Source organism: Trichomycterus rosablanca, chromosome 1 (assembly GCF_030014385.1).
Source record: "Trichomycterus rosablanca isolate fTriRos1 chromosome 1, fTriRos1.hap1, whole genome shotgun sequence".
In the NCBI taxonomy this organism is placed as follows: Eukaryota; Metazoa; Chordata; class Actinopteri; order Siluriformes; family Trichomycteridae; genus Trichomycterus; species Trichomycterus rosablanca.
Window position 1 is genome coordinate 55,706,522 of NC_085988.1, and position 17,137 is coordinate 55,723,658.

The window sequence follows — 17,137 nt, forward strand, 5'->3', positions numbered from 1 at the left end:
TGTCCACTTTGTTATGGTCCACCCTGTTACAACCTAATACATAACAGGGTGGACGTCACAGTGTATATGAGGTGCATGTGTAATTTAGCTTGACCAATATTAGTTTAAAGAAATATAACGTCCTTTTTATAATAAAACATGAAAAACAAATAAAAACAGTGTTTCATTTTCAAAAAGTTTTAAATTTATAAATAACAGTGCCATCCATTTGTTGTGATAAAATATAAAAAGGAAATAAAACAACCTTAAGAAATGTAAAACATTTGTCAGCCTAAGAAACAGCAGCCTGAACAGATACAGAATCTATATCAGTCTACACATCAGTCCCACTGAACACAGTCTATTCATGCTCGCCTATACAACACATTAGGGTCAGCTTTACTGTATGTGTGTGTGTGTGTTGCATACATTCATTTGATGCACGTATGCTGTGTCTGTCTGTCTCTCTGTCTGTGTCTGTCTCTCTGTCTGTGTCTCTGTCTGTCTGTCTGTGTCTCTGTCTGTCTGTCTCTCTGTCTGTATCAGTATGTCTCTCTGTATATCTGTCTCTCTCTCTCTGACTGCCTGCCTTCCTGTCTGTCTCTGCCTGTCTGTCTGTCTGTCTGTTTCTCTCTGTGTCTCTGCCTGTCTATCTTTCTGTCTGCCTCTCTCTCACATACAGAGACACACACACTCACAGCAGGACATGTTGTAGTAGAACAGAGTAAAGGGACACACTTTTATACCTGCAGATCCAGTACAATGTGTGTATTTCAACCACCCACACTAACTGACCAAAAGAATATGAACACCTTACCCAGTTATTAAACTCAGGTGTTTTGCTCAGATTGCTGGATTACACGATTATAAAACAGTTATATAAAATAACTTATGTGCTTCTAATTTTGTGGCAACAGTTTGGGACACAGGCTTTCCTGTTTTACAATGTCTGTACCAGTGGGTAACTAGGAGCTCATGGGCCCCAGTCTAAAAAAAAATGGGGCCCCCTCAACAAATTTCATATATATAATCCTGGCTCTGGTATTTTTAATGCACAGTTTTAGTTATTTTAATTTTACTTAATAAAAATATTGTAATATAATAATAACGACCTGGCGAGTGCAGCCAATCGGGGGCAGTGAGGTGAGCCATGGGCCCCCGCCATGGGCCCCAGTGCACCTGCTCCCCCTGTAGTTATGCCCCTGATCTGTACCCCTTTGCCTAAAGCCTGCACAAATTTTTGACCTTAACCAGATCGAACACCTTTGAAATAAAATGAAACATGGTTTTGCACCAGGCCTTCTGTCCAACATCAGTCTGACCTCAAAAAGGTTCTTTAAACTGACTTGGTACAGATTACTGGAGCCTTTTCAGAAGAGTGGATACTTTTACTGCAAATAGTTGGCCAACGTCGCTAAAAGCCCATGCTTTTCCAAAGGATGTCAAACAACATTCTGGTCAGGTTTTCCCAAATATTTGGCAATACAGTGTATATTTTACCCTAGGCATTTATGCATAAACATGACACTTAATTCTGTACTGATCAAAGCCAGGAGTGAGACTGTAATACCCATAAAATGCAGCCTCAACTTTTTTCACTCTTGTCCTTAAACTAAACATTACAAAAGCAGAAGACATTCAAGAAAAGCTTTCTGTGTTATAAAGACAAGTTATGTACAAAAACTGCTAAGAATGTTATAATTCCTATTAACTTAACTTCAATCTATGAACAACATTGAAGACATTGAACATCAATGCTATTTTATTACTTAATAAAGCAATAGGCAAAATTTTTTACTTATTCTAAAATAAAACAATACATTTACTAATAAATTGTATGAACAACATTAAAGACATTGAACATCAATGCTATTTTACAACTTAATAAAGCAATAGGCAAAAATTTTAACTTATTCTAAAATAAAACAATACATTTACTAATATATTACACAGACTAGGGTTGGGCGATATTGCCGATTTTCATACCGTCATACCGTCTTCAGTAAATACCGCGGTATACGGTATTACCGCGGCGGGGGGGATTGGGGGGGGGGGGTTTGTGTCACGGACAAACTGTACAGTGTACACACTTGAGTGTAATTACAATACTTCAATGTTTTATTATAAAAAGATTTAACAATCTGAACGTCAAACATTGCTTATCTTATCGGATCTATAATAAATACGCATAAGTATAAATGCATGTGTATCAATTACACTTTAACACAAACATTAACACATAACATTTTGGCATTGTAATCTCTCTCTGCCCACACAAAACAGAATAATAGCAGGCTAAACACTTCAATATATTTCAAAAGTTAACTGCTTAGTTTATAGTTACAGATATTTCTTAAAAGTGTATGAACGTGTACGATTAGTTATGCCTGTAATCCAGAATTAAGTTCTATACCGTAACAAAAAATATGAATGTAAATGTTCATGTTGCGATGACGGTGATGTAAAGTAATGTTAAAATAATTCAAAGTCCAAACATTTGAGTGGTTAACGAGAACGCTACTTTACATGTCACACAAGCTCAGTGCAAAACACGAACACAGAAACGGTACAAATCCGATCTATTCCCTACACACTCGCTCCCTACGCCCTATAGTGCGCTTCACTTTCTTAAAGGGCCAGACAATATATTTTATAATTCACATTACACGACAGGTGAGACGTTCTTTTTTCTTAATATAGCGCTTTTATTTAGGAAAAAATAGTTCTTACATAGGCAGGAAAATCTATGGCAGACAAGGGTCAGAACAGCGGATTGGGCGTAACGTTATTATTACTGTTTGCTCCTTTTTCTCAACACTTGTGCTCGATTTACACTGAAGATATATTTAGTAAATAAGTACATGTCCGCGCATGCACGCGCTTGTGTTCATTTCCGGTTGAACTGATAAAAAATGTTGATTTAAAAAAATTAAAAGACGAGCCGTTTTTCAGTTTCTGCTTGTTAGCTCACAGCTAACGCTAGCCAGTGTGGCTCTTCACTCGTCTCTCTGTGTTATCACCAGTAAGCACCCCACAGCCAATCAGCGAGCTCCAACCGCCTACCCCTCCCACCCCTCCCTCACTGTGGATGCGCGCATGTCCTAAAGTCTCAGTTTTCAAGGTAAACCTGAAGCAGAAATTCGGCGCTTCACATTTAAAAAATACCGTCACCATTTTTGAATACCGTCACCATTTTTGAATACCGCGGTATACGGTAATATCGTCATACCGCCCAACCCTAACACAGACACAAATATTAGCTTTTAATATATTAATAGTACACACTGAGAGCTATTGCAAAACATTAAGATATTTTAAAACATAAACAACACAACAATCATTCATCTTTTTTTATATCAGTGATGTTTCCCTCGTGATACATTGTTCCACAAAAATACAATTTCTATGTCATTAGGATGTTACATCTCAAAAATATCCAGTATGTCAAACATTTTTGTGAAAACTAATTTCTTTGAGCTAAAGTGTACAATTTTAACAGCTTTAACATAAGCTTACAATTTTAACAAAGAATTAATTTTTTTTTTACTTCTGAAGTCACACCCATGCCACAAATGCATTTAAGCCTTTAGATCAGGGGTATTCAACTAAAATTTAAAGAGGTCCAGTTAGAGAACATTTCTTGAAGCAAAGGTCCGGAATGTTATATACAGTGTATCACAAAAGTGAGTACACCCCTCACATTTCTGCAAATATTTCATTATATCTTTTCGTAGGACAACACTATAGACATGAAACTTGGATATAACTTAGAGTAGTCAGTGTACAGCTTGTATAGCAGTGTAGATTTACTGTCTTCTGAAAATAACTCAACACACAGCCATTAATGTCTAAATGGCTGGCAACATAAGTGAGTACACCCCACAGTGAACATGTCCAAATTGTGCCCAAAGTGTCAATATTTTGTGTGACCACCATTATTATCCAGCACTGCCTTAACCCTCCTGGGCATGGAATTCACCAGAGCTGCACAGGTTGCTACTGGAATCCTCTTCCACTCCTCCATGATGACATCATGGAGCTGGTGGATGTTAGACACCTTGAACTCCTTCACCTTCCACTTGAGGATGCGCCACAGGTGCTCAATTGGGTTTAGTCCATCACCTTTACCTTCAGCTTCCTCAGCAAGGCAGTTGTCATCTTGGAGGTTGTGTTTGGGGTCGTTATCGTGTTGGAAAACTGCCAGTTTTCGAAGGGAGGGGATCATGCTCTGTTTCAGAATGTCACAGTACATGTTGGAATTCATGTTTCCCTCAATGAACTGCAGCTCCCCAGTGCCAGCAACACTCATGCAGCCCAAGACCATGATGCTACCACCACCATGCTTGACTGTAGGCAAGATACAGTTGTCTTGGTACTTCTCAATAGGGCGCCGCCACACATGCTGGACACCATCTGAGCCAAACAAGTTTATCTTGGTCTCGTCAGACCACAGGGCATTCCAGTAATCCATGTTCTTGGACTGCTTGTCTTCAGCAAACTGTTTGCTGGCTTTCTTGTGCGTCAGCTTCCTTCTGGGATGACGACCATGCAGACCGAGTTGATGCAGTGTGCGGCGTATGGTCTGAGCACTGACAGGCTGACCTCCCACGTCTTCAACCTCTGCAGCAATGCTGGCAGCACTCATGTGTCTATTTTTTAAAGCCAACCTCTGGATATGACGCCGAACACATGGACTCAACTTCTTTGGTCGACCCTGGCGAAGCCTGTTCCGAGTGGAACCTGTCCTGGAAAACCGCTGTATGACCTTGGCCACCATGCTGTAGCTCAGTTTCAGGGTGTTAGCATTCTTCTTATAGCCCAGGCCATCTTTGTGGAGAGCAACAATTCTATTTCTCACATCTTCAGAGAGTTCTTTGCCATGAGGTGCCATGTTGAATATCCAGTGGCCAGTATGAGAGAATTGTACCCAAAACACCAAATTTAACAGCCCTGCTCCCCATTTACACCTGGGACCTTGACACATGACACCAGGGAGGGACAACGACACATTTGGGCACAATTTGGACATGTTCACTGTGGGGTGTACTCACTTATGTTGCCAGCTATTTAGACATTAATGGCTGTGTGTTGAGTTATTTTCAGAAGACAGTAAATCTACACTGCTATACAAGTTGTACACTGACTACTCTAAGTTATATCCAAGTTTCATGTCTATAGTGTCGTCCCATGAAAAGATATAATGAAATATTTGCAGAAATGTGAGGGGTGTACTCACTTTTGTGATACACTGTATATATATATATATATATATATATATATATACTGTATATATATATATATATATATATATATTTACATTTTCAGCAGACGCTTTTATCCAAAGCGACTTACGCAATGAGCTAAACACGATGAGCAACTGAGGGTTAAGGACCTTGCTCAGGGACCCAACAGTGGCAACTTGGTGGTGGCGGGGCTTGAACTATGCTGTTTAATAGTCCAGTACATTAACCACTGAGCTATCACTGCTATATATATATATTATAACATATATATAACATATATATTGATATATATTATATATAAGTAGCCTAGTAGTTGTATCAACATCTGCATGTAATCAATAACTGACTGTCAAATCAGATGTCTGATTATTTATTAGGATTTTAACGTCATGTTTTACACTTTGGTTACATCATGACAGGAACGGTAGTTACTCATTACACAAGACTCATCAGGTCACAAGTTTATATTGAACACAGTCATGGACAATTCAGTGTCTCCAATTCACCTCACTTGTACGTCTTTGTACTGTGGGAGGAAACCGGAGCACCGAAGGAAACCCACGCGGACACGGGGAGAACATGCAAACTCCACACAGAGAGGACCCGGACCGCCCCACCTTATCAAACCTTTCTCTTATCAAATTAAGAGAAAATAAAAATAAATTGTGCTCCAGTGATGGAGCACAGAAATGAGTCTCTCCATCACGGATTAAATGCTGTATTTTCGCTGTACACGTTTCTTTTTTGGAGAGCGCCATTTGTCTCCTGTCTCACTCGTCTTTTTCTCAACTTTCTCCTGCACAGTCGTCTGTATCTCTCCCTTCGTTTTTTCTACGTTCGCTATCTTTCTTTTTCTTTCCACCGTCTTTTCACATGTAACTCGCCTCTAACTCTCTCATCTGTCTGCACTGTAGAGTCGCAGTGTTTACCGGCTGGAATGCACAGACTTGATTGGCTGAGTGGTGTCACGTGATTGGTCTGTGCGTTTTCTCATCCGCTAAACCGCTACCGTAAAGACTACAAAAGCTGCGCCGGTTAAAATAGAAGCGCTCCGTCAGGTTTCAAATCATAACTTTCTGTTTTGGCTGTAGGTCCGGGTCCGTATGGGACAGCTTCTGGGTCCGGACCCGGACCGCGGTCCGCCTGTTAGTGACCTCTGCTTTAGATAAACAAGTAGAATGCCTTCTTGTGTTAATTTATTAAATACAGACTATCACCTATGTTTTTTTTCCTGAAAGAACCACAAAAAGCCTTTTTTTGTAAATGTACATTTTAATTTCAGCTTCTAAAAAATGTTAAGAACTAAACATTTATTAAATACATGGATTGAAATCCATACATTTGGATTGAAAATCACTGATTTTCACAAGTGACAAATGTGACTAAACACAACAGAATATTTTGAATAACGGCACCATGTGATGAGAAAAATGTAGACTGCTTGACTTGTCACTTCAAAACAAATTAAATCTGCAAAATGTATTACTGTAAAAAAACACCTAAAATGTTGTTTGGTAAAATAAATCAGAAATCAATTAGACAATAGTAATTTTTCATGCTTAAATGACTAGCTGAGCAGATCTGACTCGATAAGTAATGCCAAACCCCAAAAAACATGCAATGACTGTACATTCTTCAGTTTCTTTAAATATATTTAATACATTTCTAAATGAATTGTGCTGTTTTTCTCCCAAAAAAATTAATTATTCTTATTTACTGTTAGAAATTAGTAATCCAAGAGAAATGAGGCATTTTGCATAAACACTATAGTAGTGTGTTGATTTTGTGACACACTTTTTAAACATATGGAGAAAACAATTGTAACAATGAAAAAAAGTATTATGACAACAGAAATGTAGTAGAAATGTAAAGTAGTATCTCTCCATCATTAAGAAAAGCAGGGATACTAAGGGTGTGTTCGAAAACATAGGGAGCTGCCTTGCTGTCTTACTGTCTACATAGGCAGCTGCCTCAGTAGAGAGGATTCTAATAAGTCAGTGACTTATAAGGCAGGTTATTCAAACGCACTACTTAGCGATTCCGATGGGTTTCGGGTTTCACGTTTAGCATCTTGCCATTACAGTTTTTCTCAGTCGATTTGGTACATTTCTCACATCATGATTTACATTGGCATCACAACAAATGCATTTCTCAGTTAGTGCAAACAGCAAAACTCAATGAAATACCTGCAAAAGCACGTACCTCGCTCACAATTCTTTGTTTGTGCCTCAAAAGCAAATATTTATGTCAATCAACTTGTCAGTGCCATCAGAATTTCTAGTCTGTGTGTCATTGCCTATGAACAAGGAAGTCAAAATACTTAGTCATGTTGTCAGTGCAACAGTGTACACTGTAAGTATATTCTGATGGAAACTAGCTAAGCTTTTGATTACAAGAACACTGCACATTCTGTGGCATATCAATTGAAACGGTACGTGTTACACACAAAATACAAATTTACACAGAACACAAAGTTACACATGACTGTATGTGGGAGACTGACAGCAAGAAATTGGACTGGAATCAAATTTATACAGTAATATTCTTTTACTGTATTGTTCGCACTGCAATTTGTTGACAAAAAAATCAGATAGAAATTCAGGAAAGACAGACAACTGTTTGGCAGCACTTTATAACACAAAGGAAAAACTACAAAATTAGAAACTTACAAAAGTTTCAAAACAAACCTGAGAAAACAACTTAAGGAATTATAGTGCTTTCTTTTCTATACATCCTGACGCTCCTCTCTGTTGGGCCACATGTTTTCATCCACGTCACACTGGATATCTTCCCTTGCAATGCAGCGTGGAAATAATCTCCTGGAGTGCCTAATCCAGCCTCTGCAGGCATCTGCTGTGATATCCTCACAAGCTGCATCCATGGCAGTCAGCAGGTTCATCTGGGTGTGCGGCTGGTGATCGTACACCTTCCATCTCCAGGCTGAGAAGAACTCCTCAATTGGGTTCAGGAATGGGGAGTAGGGTGGGAGGAATTCCATCAGCATTCTATAATGAATGGCAAACCATACACCTGATGGTGTTAGAGTGGCATGGACTTTCCTACCTCTTCCTCTGTTTTGTCCCCTCAGCCTTCCACCACGCAGCCTTACCCTTGGCTCTTGGCTGTTCACCCTGTACACGGCCTTGTCTTTTCATTGTGAGACTTTGTGACATTGCAATGTTTTGTGTCTATATATGTTTGTCAATTGAAGGTTCATGAGATGTACCTCTGACCTATGGTTGAGAGCTGTTTGACCATTGGTTGATCTAAACCTTCACAAATTCCTCTTCTTAACTGAAATCCAAGATTCACCTGAGAACAATTTAATCAATTTATGATAAATTACCAAAATTTACCATAAAAATTTCATAGAAATGTACAAATTATGCCTGAGAGATTATGACAACATGTTCAGCACTTTTGCATGTAATGACCTAGGCAATGACCCAAAGCCTAAATGTTTTGGAGGGTAAGACAATTCAACAGACAATCAGTAGAACACATTTTGATAAACATGACATAAGCAATTGATAATGCAAAAAACAGCAGACAATTGTACATGACCATTTGCATGAATGTACAAAAGCATTTGCAAAATGTGAAACACAATGAGAAATGCTATTATGATCTGCACAAGTGACAAGGAGATGTGGAGATTGAATGAACAGTTTTGAGAATTTCAATTCTGATCTGAGAAATGAACCAAATCGACTGAGAAAAACTGTAAAACCAATGGATTGAGGTATCACAGCACGCTAACGTTAAAATAACACCTCACTTCATGTACCGATAACGGTTAAATTTCCTGACAAGCCCGAACTTGCAAATAAAAACACTCGGTACAAGTTTATACAAAAAAATCAGTAATATTTTATTTACGTTTGATAATAACTCCATTCGTTTCTCCGCCCCGTCAGCCATGTTTATTTTTCTGTGAGAGGAGAGCAGCCGACCCGCAATGAATTCTGGGATTGCCTTGATCACCAAGGCAGCATCCAATGCTCACTCGTTCTTGAGCCAAAATAACATTGAAATATGAAGATGCCAGTAGTGAGGATTTTAAGGCATCTAGGATTTCGAACAGCCTCCTTCTCTGGAGCGCGCACAGGATGACGTAAAATGCTGCCTATGTAGACAGCTCCCTAGCTTTTCGAACACACCCTAAGTGTGATTCTTAGTCATCTTTGCTTTCACAATATTTTACATTTTAATCCCTCTTGTCGTTTAAACAGATACACCCCTCTTCTTTCACCTCTCCCTGAGTGCAATTTCTACTACAGAAATATTCCAGATCTATGCTATAAATAGTGAGCTGGTCTTGTGGGTGAAAAGAATGTACAATTAACATCATTTTGGAGTGGGCGAGTGTCTGCTCACTGGGTGGCATTTGAACCTATGATGATACATCCAGCACAGAGCCAATAGTAACAGCAATAAAACAAATGTGATTAATTCTTTTGTTTTCTTAGTTAGAATAGGAGGTAAAATTATTGCAGTTTTTAGAAGACAGACTTTGTCTTTGTGGTGCTTTCCTAACTGGACAGCATTTTAACAGGTGCAAACTGGGCAGTAACAGGAAAAAGCATATCTTATTTAGCCACAGAAGGATACATTCTAATTAGGCAGGAGGACAGGAAAAGAGCATGGCAGCTGGAAGAAAAGGAATTGTGCTAATAGGAGGTAGAAAGTGGTGGGTGTGTAAGCCAGGGTATGTTGGGACCACCCCCAGAAAGGGCCATGTCAATGACTATTTTAAAACAATTGTGTTTTTCACAATCCCGGATATACCTGTATTAAATGATGGGCTGATGATACACATGTTGACTGCAACAGATATGGGCAGCTTAAAGACCTAAGTCTCTTTAATAAGGGCCAAATCATTACTGTAAGTAGAAGTAAACAACAAGGTGTACTCACAAGCAAATGAAGTGAATAGCTATGAAGAGCCAACAGGTGGTTGGGTTGCCAAGACCTATTGATGTTAGAGGACATGAAGACTATGACATCTGATATAGACCAAGAAAATGTCTTGTGGCTCAAATTGTAGATGATTTTAATACTGGCGATTAGGTAAGTGTGTCAACACAGTGCATCGAACCCTTTTGTGTATGGGGCTGCATAGTCACAGGCCAATCAAAGTGCTGGATGTTGTAGCAATAGAAGAGGGTCGGCAGGTCTGCTCAATACTGTTTTTTCCAACATCATGTTGACGGCAGTACTCATCTGAGACTAAATTCTGTGGTGATCGGCCAATTCTTTGGTGGTCAAATACTTTTTGCAATCTGCTTGGTTGGTGATGGCCATGTAATTTTGGATATGATGTCAGGAGCACAGAACCTGAAGAAGGATATAAGCACTATGCCAAATTTCATGTTAATCAGACAGTCTTTGTTTGAGTAACTTTATTTTGCATGTTATAGCATCACCTAGCACTGTAGTAACACCAAGCCTATGAACCTTCTATGCTATGTGGCTTTGAAGTTTCATAGCTTTACGCTTGGCTTAGTCCACCCATGTTTTTTGACTGGCATCTTGCAATGACACGCTATACAAATTTCAACATTTTTTATACCAGATTTGTGCATGTGGGGTGAAAATCCAGAGACTAGTTAGCGCTCAAAAATTTGTGTGATTTTTCATGGTACGCAAATTAGCTCAAAATCTAAGTGGACGGAGCTAAATGGTTCTTGTGGCTTTTTTAAACATGTGACAAGTCTAATAAGGGGGTAGGAGATAAAGAAATTGAAGTTTAATGCTACTCTATAGCGCCACTATCAGGCAAATCTGGCTTAGTTCGAAACCAGTCAGCAATAGTATTTTGCGGTAAGTTGTAATTCAGTAGTTTCAAGTGGTAAATACACCGATCAGATACACTATAACATACAGTGTATCACAAAAGTGAGTACACCCCTCACATTTCTGCAAATATTTTATTATATCTTTTCATGGGACAACACTATAGAAATAAAACTTGGATATAACTTAGAGTAGTCAGTGTACAACTTGTATAGCAGTGTAGATTTACTGTCTTCTGAAAATAACTCAACACACAGCCATTAATGTCTAAATGGCTGGCAACATAAGTGAGTACACCCCACAGTGAACATGTCCAAATTGTGCCCAAAGTGTCAATATTTTGTGTGACCACCATTATTATCCAGCACTGCCTTAACCCTCCTGGGCATGAAATTCACCAGAGCTACACAGGTTGCTACTGGAATCCTCTTCCACTCCTCCATGATGACATCACGGAGCTGGTGGATGTTAGACACCTTGAACTCCTCCACCTTCCACTTGAGGATGCGCCACAGGTGCTCAATTGGGTTTAGTCCATCACCTTTACCTTCAGCTTCCTCAGCAAGGCAGTTGTCATCTTGGAGGTTGTGTTTGGGGTCGTTATCCTGTTGGAAAACTGCCATGAGGCCCAGTTTTCGAAGGGAGGGGATCATGCTCTGTTTCAGAATGTCACAGTACATGTTGGAATTCATGTTTCCCTCAATGAACTGCAGCTCCCCAGTGCCAGCAACACTCATGCAGCCCAAGACCATGATGCTACCACCACCATGCTTGACTGTAGGCAAGATACAGTTGTCTTGGTACTTCTCACCAGGGCGCCGCCACACATGCTGGACACCATCTGAGCCAAACAAGTTTATCTTGGTCTCGTCAGACCACAGGGCATTCCAGTAATCCATGTTCTTGGACTGCTTGTCTTCAGCAAACTGTTTGCGGGCTTTCTTGTGCCTCAGCTTCCTTCTGGGATGACGACCATGCAGACCGAGTTAATGCAGTGTGCGGCGTATGGTCTGAGCACTGACAGGCTGACCTCCCACGTCTTCAACCTCTGCAGCAATGCTGGCAGCACTCATGTGTCTATTTTTTAAAGCCAACCTCTGGATATGACGCCGAACACCTGTTCCGAGTGGAACCTGTCCTGGAAAACCGCTGTATGACCTTGGCCACCATGCTGTAGCTCAGTTTCAGGGTGTTAGCAATCTTCTTATAGCCCAGGCCATCTTTGTGGAGAGCAACAATTCTATTTATCACATCCTCAGAGAGTTCTTTGCCATGAGGTGCCATGTTGAATATCCAGTGGCCAGTATGAGAGAATTGTACCCAAAACACCAAATTTAACAGCCCTGCTCCCCATTTACACCTGGGACCTTGACACATGACACCAGGGAGGGACAACGACACATTTGGGCACAATTTGGACATGTTCACTGTGGGGTGTACTCACTTATGTTGCCAGCTATTTAGACATGAATGGCTGTGTGTTGAGTTATTTTCAGAAGACAGTAAATCTACACTGCTATACAAGCTGTACACTGACTACTCTAAGTTATATCCAAGTTTCATGTCTATAGTACGGTGGCCGAGAAGTGCAAAACAAATTTACATTTCAGAAAACAAAATTACAAAAAAACAAAAACAAATTTACAACGAAAGCAAAAACAAAATTACAAGTGCTTGGTTACCCAGTGTTTGTAAATTTGTTTTGGCATATGTAAAAGTGTTTCAGCACTTGTAAATTTGTTTTCGGCATATGTAATTTTGTTTTCTAAAATGTAAATTTGTTTTGCACTTCTCGGCCGCACATTTCTGACGGAAAGGGTAGGTACAATAAACCGGAAGTGCGTGTTGCTTACCTGCTGTCAATCAAACTGTTTCTCAGCGGTAAAGTGAACGGAGTTTGTGATGGTGACTATAAACAAGGTTTTGTCTAGTTTGTGGAAATCATTTTATCCAGTTGACCCGCTATTGTTTTTCTTGTGGAAAGTTATTAGATTGTTTGTGCGGAAGTTTAGACGTGGCGTGTGCATCTCTATCTACCGTCCGCTCTTCTAAACATCTAAGGAATTCCCACAAAAACAACAAAAGCGAAATAATGAAAATAATTAACACAAAATGGACAAAACATTGTTTATTAGAGACGGAACATTTGATACCGAGGCTTTGAAGCTTGTTTCACTTTTGTAACACTGGACTCAGTGTATCGGAGCTTATATTAAAGCAGCAGGAATGTGCAGGACTGATGAAGCTTTGGCGCTGTGTTTTATCTCACTCACTATATAAGAGACAATCAAACCAGGGTTACCAACCATCCCGTAAAATACAGAATCCTTCTTTATTTGGAAACTAAACTCCGCGTTCAGTATTGAACTGATACAGGACGCGCTTTGTTCCGTATTTTTATCAATGGGAGACAGTGTGATGTGTGTAAAACAGAAGGAAACTGCTGTTTAATTAATTATATTAAGTAGTGTTCACTTTTATTCTTAGTAACGGTGTGTGTGCGCTGGTTATAGCAGCATAACCTGTGTAATACACCGCTGTATGAGTAGCACCGTGGGCAGAGTGCGTTGTTTTGCCTAAAATATGGTTCTGACTTATTATTATAAAGAATGAAAATAATAAATGTTAAACACCATAAATAAAACCTTTGTTCTCATGACTGTGTAAGGTGCCCAACATGCACTTCCGGTTTATTGTACCTACCCTTTCCGTCAGAAATGTGCGGCCGAGAAGTGCAAAACAAATTTACATTTTAGAAAACAAAATTACATATGCCGAAAACAAATTTACAAGTGCTGAAACACTTTTACATATGCCAAAACAAATTTACAAACACTGGGTACCCAAGCACTTGTAAATTTGTTTTTGCTTTCGTTGTAAATTTGTTTTTGTTTTTTTGTAATTTTGTTTTCTGAAATGTAAATTTGTTTTGCACTTCTTGGCCACCGTACTATAGTGTTGTCCCATGAAAAGATATAATGAAATATTTGCAGAAATGTGAGGGGTGTACTCACTTTTGTGATACACTGTAACATTAAAACCACCTCCTTATTTCTACACTCACTGTTCATTTTATCAGCTCCACTTACCATACAGAAGCACTTAAAAGTTCTACTATTATTGACTGTAGTCCATCTGTTTCTCTACATACTGTTTTAGCCTGCTTTCACCCTGTTCTTCAATGGTCAGGACCCCCACAGGACCACCACAGAGCAGGTATTATTTAGGTGGTGGATCATTCTCAGCACTGCAGTGACAATGACATGGTGGTGTGTTAGTGTGTGTTGTGCTGGTATGAGTAGATCAGACACAGCAGCACTGCTGGAGTTTTTAAACACTGTGTCCACTCACTGTCCACTCTATTAGACACTCCTACCTAGTTGGTCCACCTTGTAGATGTAAAGTCAGAGACGATCGCTCATCTATTGCTGCTGTTTGAGTTGGTCATCTTCTAGACCTTCATCTGTGGTCACAGGACGCTGCCCACGGGGCGCTGTTGGCTGAATATAGTTTTGGTTGGTAGACTATTCTCAGTCCAGCAGTAACAGTGGCAAGTTGTAGCCTGGTGGTTAAGGTACTGGACTAGTAAGCAGAAGGTTGCTGGTTCAAACCTTACCACTGCCAGATTGCCACTGTTGTGCCCTTGAGCAAGGCCCTTAACCCTCAATTGCTTAGACTGTGTAAGTCGCTTTGGATAAAAGCGTCTGCTAAATGCTGAAAATGTAAATGTAATGTGTTTAAAAAAACTCCATCAGCATTGCTGTGTCTTATCCACTCATACGAGCACAACACACTAACACACCACCACCATGTCAGTGTCACTACAGTGCTGAGAATGACCCACCACCCTAATAATATCTACTCTGTACTGGTTCTGGGAGAGTCCTGACCATTAAAGAACAGTATGAAAGGGGGCTAACAAAGCATGCAGAGAAACAGATGGACTACAGTCAGTAATTGTAGAACTACAAAATGCTTCTATGTGGTAAGTGGAGCTGATAAAATGGACAGAGTGTAGAAACAAGGAGGTGGGTTTTAATGTTATGGGTGATCGGTGTATTATACAAAAGCAGTTGCATGAGACAAGTATTAAGAGAAGTATGTTATGGGGGTAGGAGATATGGACCTCGAAGTTTGATGCTACTCTATAGCGCCACTGTCAGGCCAATCAGGCTGAGCTCGAGTGCCTGAGTAGCGTGGAGGACTACTACCTGTTAACCAAGGCTCATGTCCGTACAGCTGGGTCTGTCCGCTACGTTTTATCTAATAATAATAATAATAATAATAATATCAGGAAGAAGAAGAAAAAGAACCCTAACGAAAACAATAGGATTCCAGCACTTTCGTTGCTTGGTCCCCTAATAATAATAATAATAATAATAATAGTAAAAAGCTTTACTTACAGAAGAGAATCCGGAAACTGGACGGAACTCACAGAGCTGAACAAAGCCAGCGCTATAAATATAACTGCTTGGAGTTTGTGCGCCTCCATAACGTCCTCAAGTTAAAAACCTTTCTCCCCTGATCAAGCCCACAGATCGTCCTGTGTGGTACTAATGAAAGCCACCCATCGCCATCAGGAGTTTAGAAAGCAGTTACCGATGTTTAGTCCTTTGTGGTAAGTTGTTGTTCTGTAGTTCCGACTGATAAATATTATCCGAATGCAGTTGGTGTGGAGATTGAGACGGTGTTGGGGGTGTGTTAATGAAACGCTACACTAGTCCGACAGTATGAGGGGAGCGACTATGCGAGCGCACCCTGCTCTCACATCACATCAGATCGCTTATCTGAAGTCAACCCCCCGCCTCCATCTGCCACACATCACCAGCTCTGCTCTGCCCTGATCTGCTCTTCCACCATACAAGGAGCTCTGAGACCTCTCTCACACACACACACACACAAATACACTAGGCTTGATTTGTCCCCTAGTGTGTATGTGATGAATCAGCTGGATTGTCTTTTTTTATTTCCATATTAGATATTGTTTTTAAGAGCCACACATAAATTATGCTCTTAATCGTTGACTGTAGTTGTCTGGGGTGAGTTGTCTTGTAGTGGACTGTGGTGATAAATTAAGCTCTGTTATCTATTCATAGAAACTTGTGGTGATCAGGGATGTTGGGTTGCTGTCGTTCTGCCTCTCCTGTCCGATCACAGTTTGGGTAGGGGAGGTGGGCGCTGATGTCCTGTGAAAGCCTTCATGACCTTGTTACCTGCTCGCTCTCCCGTTTAGTTATGCTGTAATAATTAGGGCTGCCGGAGTCTAAAACTCTCTGTAAAACTGTTTTACTTAACTAGCATTGTACATTATTAACTACATTCTCTATTGTTTTACCACAAGGGCATTCTGATGGAAACCTCTTTACCCGCCAAGGTTAAGGATTAAAGTCGAGACTGCAGTGCCAACGATGCTGCTTCTGCCAGATGTGACGGGTTGGGAATAACTGCACCAAGATTGACAAGAACTAACTACAGACTTTATTAAAGACTAGACCGAATAATAACTCTATTATTATTTATTTCTTTATTTATTGCCAGTTATAACTTTTAGTTCATTTAATTCTGTGTTTGTATGATTTGTGTAAATCCTATTTATTTAAACTTTCCTCCAGACCACCCAAGAAGGATAGGCCCTGCTAAGTCTGGTTCCTCTCAAGGTTTCTTCCTGTAATTTTCAGGGAGTTTTTCCTTGCCACAGTCGCCCTCGGCTTGCTCAACAGGAGGTTTTGTATCTGTTGGTCCTGGATTTTGTAACGTTGCTTTGAGACAATGTCTATTGTAAAAAGCGATATATAAATAAAGTTGACTTGACTTGACTATTCATTCATTGTCTGTTTTAGATAGAAAGATAGATAGATAGATAGATAGATAGATAGATAGATAGATAGATAGATAGATAGATAGATAGATGGATGGATGGATGGATGGATGGATGGATGGATGGGTGGGTGGGTTTGTGGGTGGATGGATGGATGGATGGATGGATGGATGGATGGATGGATGGATAGATAGATAGATAGATAGATAGATAGATAGATAGATAGATAGATAGATAGATAGATAGATGGATGGATGGATGGATGGATGGATGGATGGATGGATGGATGGATGGATGGATG

The 17,137-nt window shown here is 39.9% G+C and overlaps 1 protein-coding gene across 1 annotated transcript in view; it reads right to left on the bottom strand.

Moving 5' to 3' along the window:
• The window catches only part of cacna2d1a (calcium channel, voltage-dependent, alpha 2/delta subunit 1a), a 106,778-nt gene extending 91,031 nt beyond the window's left edge, over window positions 1–15,747 (bottom strand). Inside the window, exon 1 of the mRNA XM_062994659.1 lies at window positions 15,422–15,747. Coding sequence (XP_062850729.1) covers window positions 15,422–15,510 — 89 coding nt within the window. The 5' untranslated portion in view covers window positions 15,511–15,747. The remainder of the gene's footprint in view (window positions 1–15,421) is intronic.
• Between the last annotated feature and the right edge of the window lie 1,390 nt (window positions 15,748–17,137).